Source organism: Gobio gobio, assembly GCF_949357685.1.
Source record: "Gobio gobio genome assembly, chromosome: 3".
In the NCBI taxonomy this organism is placed as follows: domain Eukaryota; kingdom Metazoa; phylum Chordata; class Actinopteri; order Cypriniformes; family Gobionidae; genus Gobio; species Gobio gobio.
Window position 1 is genome coordinate 23,790,801 of NC_137099.1, and position 11,677 is coordinate 23,802,477.

The 11,677-nt window shown below is 39.0% G+C and overlaps 1 protein-coding gene across 1 annotated transcript in view; it reads right to left on the reverse strand.

The window, feature by feature from the left end:
* tll1 (tolloid-like 1) overlaps positions 1 to 7,295 on the reverse strand; it is a 56,453-nt gene extending 49,158 nt beyond the window's left edge. Inside the window, exons 1-2 of the mRNA XM_079811401.1 lie at positions 7,046 to 7,295; positions 5,315 to 5,734 (exon numbers count right to left, since the gene is read on the reverse strand). Of these exons, the coding sequence (XP_079667527.1) occupies positions 5,315 to 5,492 (178 nt within the window). The 5' untranslated portion in view covers positions 5,493 to 5,734; positions 7,046 to 7,295. The remainder of the gene's footprint in view (positions 1 to 5,314; positions 5,735 to 7,045) is intronic.
* Positions 7,296 to 11,677: the final 4,382 nt, after the last annotated feature.

Here is an 11,677-nt window from a genome sequence, read left to right on the forward strand (position 1 = left end):
TAAGAAACCAGACTACTGTCAGACTGACACGACTCCCTCCCACACATTAACATGACCAGCTGTTCCATTAGTACACTGTCTGTGTGCAGAGTCCAAAATTAATACCAAGCACCAAATGTGGATAAAAATTGGCGGACGCACTTTATATTAGGTGGCCTTAACTACTATGTACTAACTAAATTTTAATTAATCATTTGATACAATGCATTTATTGTGTACATACATGTTTTTACATTGTACTAACATTTTTAAAAATACCTGCATGTAATTACATCTGTAATTAATTTCTGTAGTTACATCTATTATTACACTATTGAGCCTTCCTTTACACCTAACCGTACCCTTAAACTTACCCATACCACCATACCGGCCCCTAACTTTAACCGTATACCACCTCAATATCAGCAAAGGTGTTTTGCAATACAATATGAACACAATAAGTGCATTGTCCTTATTTTTTTATGTAAGTACATAGTAGTTAAGGCCACCTACTATAAAGTGGGGACAAATTGGCTTTGGTTAGTAAATGAAACCGTGTTACTCAAAATGGTTTTATAAGGGGTTACACTGTAATAAGATGATTTGTAAAACTGGCAAGATGATAACACGCTCATGTCAAATCAAGTCAAATATATTTATATAGTGCTCTTCATAATCAAATCAGCTTGAAAAATCAAGATTTTTTTGTCTAAAAATCTTGAAAAATTTTGTCATAATTTACTCAACCTAAAGTTGTTCGAAACCTGCATGAATTTATTTCTACTGCTGAATACAAAAATATATTTTTTTAAGAATATGGGTAAACAAATGGAAGTCAATGGGGCCCATCAACTGTTTGGTTACCAACATTCTTCAAAATATATATTTTTGTGTTCAGCAGAAGAAAGAAATTCATAGAGGTTTAGAACAACTCAAGTGTGTATTTATTTATGGCTGAACTATCCCATTAAAGTCACATTTTTTAGATTAGAACTGGCCACTATAGCTTACATTTTGCAACAATACAAGATATCAAGCAGTTGAGATAAGCTATATAGTATATATTACCCTATATGTGACTATGTATGTGGATAAAGTTGAAAATATATGTCAGAGATGTGAGAGAATCAAATTAAAGACATTCATCTCTCTCCTAAAGAAAACATCTGCCATGATGTGTATCTTTTAACAACTTTTACCGCAGTTAAAAAGTCTAAGATTTTTCACCAAAACTACTTGTATTAAGCCAAGAAAAATATTATATTCAGAAAAATATATCCTTCTTCATGTGTTTGTCACAGATAATATTTCACGCATAATTTGCTTTATTCATTACATTTTCTCAAACGACTCGCCATTGTCAAGTTAGTATTTTTGTGTGTCATCATCGCTAGAAGTAGTTCTCAGCCATGTTCACCAGACTACAATAAACTACTATAAACTACAACTCCACAAAATCAAGTACTGCCCTCTATAAAGCTAATGGGAAAAAATAAATGTGTAGCCAATGAAGAAATAGTGAGGAATGAAGTGCAGAAAGTATCTGAGAGGAGCAGCAAACATTTAAAGTGAACAATATAAAGGGGAAAAAGAGGGTATTAGTAGGCTATAGTATAGAGTTTTAGTGGGTGTTGTGTACTTTGATGGGCGATCCATTATTCATTTTTTTCGTATATACCATTTATTGTATTTCACGAGTTCACACTTACATATAATTTATAGAGAGTAAATCGCTCTCTCGTATCCGACGGCGAAGTGACACACACCCGCCTCCTCTCACTCACCCTCTTATTCGCTCCGTTAAATTAAATTGTGCTTGTACTGTGCATAATTTTACTAATTCTGGCAGGTTTCGCGCTCACACCAAAAGCGTGCACACCGCTGATCTACTATATAAGTGGGGCGCACATAAAGCCCCCTCTCAAACAGCTTGTGAGTCGCAAGTACCAAAATGAGTGTCTTACTGCGCTTAAACGGTCAAATACACACAAAATTATGCCAAAATGCCCATATTGGCGAATATATTTAGTTAAACAGTCAGTTTTGAAACGTAAATAGTTAATAAAGATAACGCATGTTGTGTAACATTATATTGGATCCGTGCATAAACTCTTAAAGTGACAGCAGTCTAATTTTCTTGCTGCTGTCTGTCATGTTAATCAAAGAACAAAAGACAAAGAAAATCACAACTTTTGTGACTTTAATTATAAGCATTAATATATAAAATAGTGTTATTTTACATTTGATTACTTTCATTTCTGTAGTATTGAATATATTTTTAGACCCACCTGAATTTTTTTAAATTGTGTTTATTTCATATCTCTCTTTATTCTATTGCATTTATGTATGATGTTGTTTGCAATTTGTTTATTAGTTCTTATTTTACTTCTGACTTTAAAAAAAATTGCATTCAAGAACAGTAGATTTTGTTTGTATATGCAGTCAATAATACTTCTTAGAAAGAAAATTGCAATCGGTGCATTTCTATTATTTACCTGATTTTATTTATTTTCTGTATTGCATTTTTCACTACTAGTATTGTGTAGACACTTTAGCAATATCGCAAATGCTGACAATAATGCCAATAAAGCTTTGTTGACTGACTCTGAGAGAAATATACAAACGCACAGCAGCTTTCTTTTCTGCGTGTTTGCCCCTTAAGCTAAGCCTGTCCGCATACACTCCCAGTAAACTCCCTCGGGTTTGTTTATGTTTCTCTTGGCTAAACAAGGAGGCGTGGGCTAAATTTGCATAATCAGAAAAGATTGGTTATTCTGTAGCAACAGTGTCGTTAGGTTTACAATGTCTTAAGATAACAGAAACAGATAACATCACCTAATGACTGTATAATGTAACTAGCCCTTTAGTGACCTATTGAAACCAATAGAGCTCCTGGTTTCTGTAAACAGTCCTAAACAATGCACTTACCTCATTAATGGAGCTAATAGTCTTCTGTTATGTCAACCATTAATAGGAACTCATGAAGGTGGTACACCTTGAACATACAAAAGTCAATGTTCATGTGTTTCAGGTTTTGCAACCCTTTGGCTGAAATTTCTGAAAATTAACTTAACCAAACCAACTTGCGACACCAAACCCTTCCATAAAGTTAATAAAGGAAGCAAATAATGTCTTAATTTATATCTGCAAATGCCAAAACATGTATTTTATTGGTCAGGCCTAATTACAATGAGCTTATATCAAGAAAAACAAATGTAAACGAGAAAAAGGTAGTTAATCAAAACTGTGTGTGTGTTATATCAAATACCTCTGACCAAGGTTTAACACAGTAAGCCTGCAAACAATTAAACTAAATTTGGGTCCATTCATCTGAAAGGCACAGCAGCTCCCCCCATTGACACCTTGCATTTAATTAGCATGGCTATTTCTGCTAAAACACCAGCACAGCGCAGATATGCTAATGCAAGGCTACACTGCGAACGCGTCGGTAAAATGCTCCATCAGCTAAGAGAGTGGCTAACGTTAGCATTAGGGAGAACTGGATCGAACACGCTCAATGACCTGGACAGGTTTTGGACGGTCAGCATTTCACCTGGTGTGATGCAAAGATCTTTAAGCACTGTAACGCAAACTTTTCCACTAATGACTGTAGCTATTACATATAAAGTTGCAGTTTATAAATTACAACTGTTAAAAAAAAAAACGTTAATTTTAATACTAACATCATGAAGTGTTGGAGCACTCTTAAGTAGATTGAACATTAATGGTAGCTTGGTGGGATAGCACATTAACCCTTTCTGAAATATTATCCTGAGTAGGATATTCCGTCATCTTTAGCCGGGTACGTGTTAATGGTACAGGCTGCTATTTACTAATACTAACAATATGAATTAAGATATGCCTGAATATGTGACATAAATCTGACAGAAGTGTGTGCAATAGAGATTAAGAGTGTTTTTCTAAGTCTATTTATTTATGTATGTGCTTAAAGGTTATGTGATGATGTTGTCCACCCTTTCCCTGTAGTACTGCTATCAACGAGCCTGTCAAATTTCTAGGCTGAATATTTCACAGTTTGGAAAAACAGAGGTCCTCCCTGTAACTGCCAAACAGTCATGCTCCTACACGCATACACCCAAACATAGACACACTAATCCAAACATACACACATTGCACGCCAACAAACACTCTTGCAATCCCATCTAAAAAACACTGAGATGTTTTCGTTTTTTTTTTTTTCATTCTCATCGGTAATCCATATTACTTGTGCGTACAGTATGTATGCCCTGTGCATGCATCTGTCTCATGAAGGCCTGGAAACAATGCAAACACATAGCAGCGGAGAAACAAATGTTCAGATTTATAGTTCCTGAGTAAACATGATATATACACAAAGGAAAACGCACAAGAGAGAGAATGTGGAGATGAAGATTTGTGAGTGAATCTGTGTGTTTGCATTGGAGAGACGGAACAACAGAGCAATTTCACAATATGAAACTGCATTTAAACATCTGCTCTGTCTTAGGTGGAGTTTACTTACACATCCAAAAGAGAACAGGGTGAAAAATAAATCATATTACTGGCCTTATGATAATCTGTATGAAGATGTGTCAACATAAAGATACAAATGCCACCCCTTAAATAGACTCTATAGGCTATACATACAGACACTGTCCCTTGAGTGTGTCTGTGCATCTTTACAGTTTTACTCGAAAAAAATATCGATAGATATCGATACCACCAAATCTGTAATCATTATAATACATAAATGTAAAATGCAATAATAATTACGCACAACGTAAAAGCATAATTGCAATAACAGTCGTCAATAAGTTTAGCATGCCAGCTGTCAGCAGGAGAAATATAGGTACAGATGGACTGAGTGAACTCAGTTTCACATTCTCTAAATTGATACAATAATTACATAAGATATTATAAATCGTGCAGCCGCGCGCTACCTGCACGGACAAACGTGCGCGCGGATAGCACGGGTTTATGACAGCGAAGCGCACGTGGCCTCGCGAGCCGCGGGATCATCCCGGGAGAAACCGAGTTAAAGCGGGCTAGATAATATCAGCGGGGGAGGAGGGGTCGTGTGAGGCTTGTGAGAGATATTTCTACGTCAAAAAAAGAAAAAAAATTTATAAAAAAGAGGCGTCGCTGATGCTCTTGTAGAGGACTCGCATGGATCCATACGCGTAAAGGAAAAAACAACAACTAAAGTTTGGGAATAACATGCACAACAACTCATGCGTTTATCACTATGCAGCATCGTTTGAAACGCAAATAGGGTGTTCACGCTTTATCCTTTTATCACCTCTCAAAAAGTGTTAACACATCAAAAGCTAGGACAAATTGCAGAAAAGCGTCTTACCGGCTTTGCAGGGATCCTTGTAGTCTATCGTCTCTGTTTTCTCCTCTTCATAATAATCATAACTGTCATCATAATCTAAACAGTTGTGCACGGACACTTTGCCCCAAAAAGTCAAGCCGGCCAGCAGTAGCGTGATCCAATTCATTTTACTGGTCAGTGCAGAGTGCAGGTAGTCCATCTGAAGTTTGAATGAGCGCAGATCAAAGTGGAGTGTCTCGTAAGAGTCCGGTAGTGGTGAATTGAGCGCTACACGCGCCGTGTGGACATCATCGTGGTGTTCATTATCATCATTGGTCCGGTTCGACAGACGGGGCAGGACCGTCAGTGTCGCGGCATATCAGCTGGACGCCCAATGCATGAATCTCTACAACTACGGCAGATACCAGCTCACTTTTCTTTTCTCTTTCACAGTCGGGTTTCCTGAAGAGAGAGAGAGAGGCAATGAAAGTCAGTCTTTAAATGAAACAAGCAAAGACACTGGAGGCAGAGGGTGAGGCATGATGCACATTTAAATTATTATTTAAATGAAGATGTTTAACATATTTAAATGAACCTTCCACCATCCCCATACAGTAAAAAACCTTGATAGATAGATAGATAGATAGATAGATAGATAGATAGATAGATAGATAGATAGATAGATAGATAGATAGATAGATAGATAGATAGATAGATAGATAGATAGATAGATAGATAGATTTTACACACTATCAGAAACTTACTTAAACAACAGACATGCATATATATTTCGTGCATTATAAACGCAGGAAACTATCTGGTTTAGGCTACTTTAACAAAGGCAACCGATTTCACCCAAAACGAGCCGGTAGCTGTAAAAGTCACACGTTCACTAAAATTTGCGCAATGTTCCGGCACATGCACTGTTTTTTCCGTCGCCTATACAAAACTTCAGGATGTAACGCAAGTTCCATGTAGGTGAGATCGTATTTAAAAACTGTTATAAATACAATAGTTGCTTTATTAGGAGGTGACAGTAAAAGCGGCTGTGGTGTGACATTTAACAAACCTGTTTAACTCCCCTCATAAAGTAGGTCTCTCTCCCTCTCTCCCTCTCTCTCTCTCTGTCTGTGTGTGTGTGTGTGTGTGTGTGTGTGTGTGTGTGTGTGTGTGTGTGTGTGTGTGTGTGTGTGTGTGTGTGTGTGTGTGTGTCACACACGTCTCTGTGTGTGTGTGTGTGTGTCACACACGTCTCTGAAGAACTAAAAACAGTTTCTCAGTGTGTAATTTGCTGCGTGAGGCTGCTTTAATTTGGTCAGTGTGGACCTCAAAATAGCTGCAGCCAGTTGAAACAAGGAAGCTATACTAGAGGAAATAAGTGAGCAGGTTATAGCTGATATATATTATGTATTTCGTCCATTAAACACATCTCATGCAGAATGTATAAACTTCTCTGACTTATATTAAGTGACTGTCAAAACGCCGAGAGGTCTCATGGGCTTTGAGCTCGTTTATCCATTCTAGACCAGGGGCCCGTTGTCCTAACGCCTATTTACCTCAGGAGAGTTCACTGCGAAGCCGGTACGATTTAAGCGCAATCGTCGTTATCTGACAGAACAGAGCGCGCCGAGCGTCCAAGTATAGCCTATGGAGGAGCGCGAAGACTCCAGTCTTTATCGCGCGCTACTTTACAAACATAAAGAATAGACGCGCCGTAGTTTAACACTGTGGCGTCAAACCTTGTTAAAATATGAGAGAGACGGAGGAGCTTACCTCAGAGAATGCCCTCAGGGTCTAATGTTTTACAGCCTCAAAGCGCAGGCTCATCCTGAGTACTGCCCTCATATTCCCCCTCTCTCTCTCTTTCTCTCTCTCCCTCCCTCTCTCTCTCTGGAAACACTTCTCCCACAGCCATTGGAATATTAGAGTGAGCTTGCTGACTGGTACCGCTTATTCCAAACGTGCCCATTTCCCTGGAGATTAACGCGTCTCTCTCCCTCTCTCCTGACACACACATACACACAGATTAGTTCCCCCCTCCCTCACGGCAAGGTAACTGTGTGTTGACGTCACGCCATCAATCCATGCTTCACTTGGCATAAAACTCCTGCACACACTCATGCATTGCACGACAAGAGCACTATAGTGTTTGTAAACGAGCTTTATTGTGGTTAAAATGACTACAGCATGCATGATTGGCTACAGGCCATTTGTGCATCCTGACAAGAAGTCAGAGAGAGCAGGTAGTAAACAAGGCAGTGCAAAGATGTTTTTGACAGGAAGGGAATCTCCTTTGATAAGGGTACATACTCTGAAGCTTTTTCAGTATGTTTGAGTGCATGCTAGAGTATTATTGTGTGTGGATCAGGTAAATCCTAAATTATGGGGATAAAATGTCCTCACAAAGACAGCAATATCCAAATTCCATGCCCTTGTGGGGATATTTTTTGGTCCCCATGAGGAAAAATGTAATTATACTTAGTGATGTTTTTTTCTGTAGGTTTAGGGGATAGAAGATACAGATTGTACAGTATAAAAATCATTATGTCTATGGAAAGTCCCCTTAAAACATGCAGAAAGGTTTGTATGAGGTTAGAGGTAGGGGATAAAAATATAATTAGATCCACCTAAACATTTCATTGTAATTAAAAGAAGAGAAAAATAAAAAGGAAATTAACATACATACATTTATATGACTACGCCAAAGATAATAAAAACAGTATAATTATGACAACAAATATCAAAAACCAGATTATATAAATGAAAACAAATTTGAAAAATATGAATGTCATAAAAAGTAAGAATATGTTTCTGAAATAATGGAGCAGAAGAAATGTATGACTATATGATCGGGTTGATTTGACTAAAACTATATTACATTATGAAAGATAAGGATAAATTAAGTTTTGTCCGTATTTACCAATAGATATCTACGTAAACATTTGTGTATGGGTTTGCCTATACGTGTGATGGCCGAATTTTTGAAAATGTCCTCACAAATATAGTGAAGCATGTTGAAAATCATGTGATATTGTCTTTATTATTCGAAATGCTCATAAATCAGCCAAGAAAAAACATGTTTACATAAAAGCGATGTAATAAAAACTAAAACATTTTAGGTGTAGGGTTAGGGTTTACCTAATATCATCCGCCATATTAAAACTATTGCGCCTGAGCGATGTCCCCTTTAAACCATTGCATGCCCACATGCGTGTAATGTAGTGATTTCATAATGACACTCAAGCACGTTTCTGCCCAGTGCATGTCAGCTGCTAAATATTGCATTTGATGAGACATTTCCCATTAAAATTAATAACCTAATTAAAGGTGCCCATCAACTCAGCCTTTTAAAGAATGTGGTACTATCATGAGCATTTATGGAAATCACCACATCTGACTAGTCTAAATACACCACTTAGAACAATCATATGTGACCAGTTAAGGTGTAAAAAATTCATTGATTTGGAGATTCCACTCCATAGAAATGACACATACAGGAAACAAGGTAAATCTGTCACATGCTAGGAGAAAATTAGGCTTTAAGCTCTTAAATCTCACAAAATGTTTGAATAACTCTACTGGAATCTAAACACAGTTCTTACACGAACAGTACTTCAGCACTAATCAGAGGAATCTTTCCCAGGACTTTAATGAATGACATCTGATCCACAGTAACCTCAGCAGCAATCCAGTGTTCATTGGGATGGAGACACAAGTGAGACAAATAATTAAATAAAGAGGTGATTAGCATGGAGCTGTCAGATTGACTGACATAAGCTGCAGTGTGACTTGTCTTTGATTCTGGTTGAGCCCTAGCATGGACTTCAAACATGAGTTTATATAATATAGAAAACATTCATACTCGTAATTGCTCTAATTAAACAAACAGAGCAACAGTTTTAGGAGCAATTGAAACAGAAGAGTTACAAAAGATATATATGGTAAGAGATTAATGCATGTTAACTGAACTAAAAATAATTTTTGATTTCCTTACTCTTTGCAACGTCTTTATATTAAAGTAAAAATCACATTCACAAGAACCATGCTGGATATATGGTCATTACACACTCTTGCCAGTGATATTGTTAGATTTATAAATATACACTCACCTAAAGGATTATTAGGAACACGTGTTCAATTTCTCATTAATGCAATTATCTAATCAACCAATCACATGGCAGTTGCTTCAATGCATTTAGGGGTGTGGTCCTGGTCAAGACAATCTCCTGAACTCCAAACTGAATGTCAGAATGGGAAAGAAAGGTGATTTAAGCAATTTTGAGCGTGGCATGGTTGTTGGTGCCAGACGGGCCGGTCTGAGTATTTCACAATCTGCTCAGTTAATGGGATTTTCACGCACAACCATTTCTAGGGTTTACAAAGAATGGTGTGAAAAGGGAAAAACATCCAGTATGCGAGAATGGGCCGACTGATTCAAGCTGATAGAAGAGCAACTTTGACTGAAATAACCACTCGTTACAACCGAGGTATGCAGCAAAGCATTTGTGAAGCCACAACACGCACAACCTTGAGGCAGATGTGCTACAACAGCAGAAGACCCCACCGGGTACCACTCATCTCCACTACAAATAGGAAAAAGAGGCTACAATTTGCACGAGCTCACCAAAATTGGACAGTTAAAGACTGGAAAAATGTTGCCTGGTCTGTTGAGTCTCGATTTCTGTCAGAGACATTCAGATGGTAGAGTCAGAATTTGGCGTAAACAGAATGAGAACATAGATCCATCATGCCTTGTTACCACTGTGCAGGCTGGTGGTGGTGGTGGTGTAATGGTGTGGGGGATGTTTTCTTGGCACACTTTAGGCCCCTTAGTGCCAATTGGGCATTGTTTAAATGCCAATGTCTACCTGAGCATTGTTTCTGACCATGTCCATCCCTTTATGACCACCATGTACCCATCCTCTGATGGCTACTTCCAGCAGGATAATGCACCATGTCACAAAGCTCAAATCATGTCAAATTGGTTTCTTGAACATGACAATGAGTTCACTGTACTAAAATGGCCCCCACAGTCACCAGATCTCAACCCAATAGAGCATCTTTGGGATGTGGTGGAACGGGAGCTTCATGCCCTGGATGTGCATCCCACAAATCTCCATCAACTGCAAGATGCTATCCTATCAATATGGGCTAACATTTCTAAAGAAAGCTTTCAGCACCTTGTTGAATCAATGCCATTTTTTTGCATGACATAAGTATTTGATACATCAGAATACACACTGCATCAGGGATTTTGGCCCACTCCTCCATACCGACCTTCTCCAGATCCTTCAGGTTTCGGGGCTATCGCGGGGCAATACAGACTTTTAGCTCCATCCAAAGATTTTCTATTGGGTTCAGGTCTGGAGACTGGCTAGGCCACTCCAGGACCTTGAGATGCTTCTTATGGAGCCACTCCTTAGTTGCCCTGGCTGTGTGTTTCGGGTCGTTGTCATGCTGGAAGACTCCGCCACGACACATCTGCAATGCTCTTACTGAGGGAAGGAGGTTGTTGGCCAAGATCTCGCGATACTGTCACAATCACAAGTGAGAGTGCCCCTGATTACCACCTGAGGGCACTCCACCTCGGACTGTCACTCCATCACAAACTACATTACCCATAATCCTGTGCCCGGACTCATCATCATTCATCGTTTGCACCTGTGTCTCATCACCTCATTACCCCATTACCCCAGCCTATATAAACCATGTTCACTCTATCATCAACGGCGAAGTCTTGTACGTTGTATCACTGCATTTCTGAGCGTTTCCCTGGTTTCATGTCTCTGGTTTTGGATTTCTTGCCTGTTCCGTGGATTACCCCTTTGCCTGTCTCTCCTGTCTTGTTTGCTGTATTGGACTGATTACCTGTTATGACCTCTTGCCTGTTTGTTGACTACGAGTATGGATTACCCCTCCAATAAAGCTGCATTTGGATCTTCTACCTTCTGTCTCAGAGCGGTTCGTTACAGAAGACTTCGCCAACAATGAATCTAGCAGCACAGATCATGCGTCTCAGACAGGGTGATCCCCGATTGAGGACTATGTGCAAGACTTTATTGAACTAGCACACCTTTCCACGATGGACACGGAATGTCTAATGATTTTTTTTAGACGAGGGCTATCTGAGCCACTCAGTTCATTTATGCCACTGCACAATCTTTCTTGGACTTTAGAATTTTATATTGACTTGGCACTACAACTGAGCGGTTCTGCATTCACTATGGTAGTTTCAGAAGAGGAACACTGCACTCCCTCAGTATTTGCTAGTTCAGAGTCTCGTCCCGTCACAGCCACTGACCAGCGTCCAGAGATGGCTCCTGCCACTGACCAGCGTCCAGAGATGGCTCCTGCCACTGACCAGCGTCCAGAGATGGCTCCTGCCACTGACCAGCGTCCAGAGAT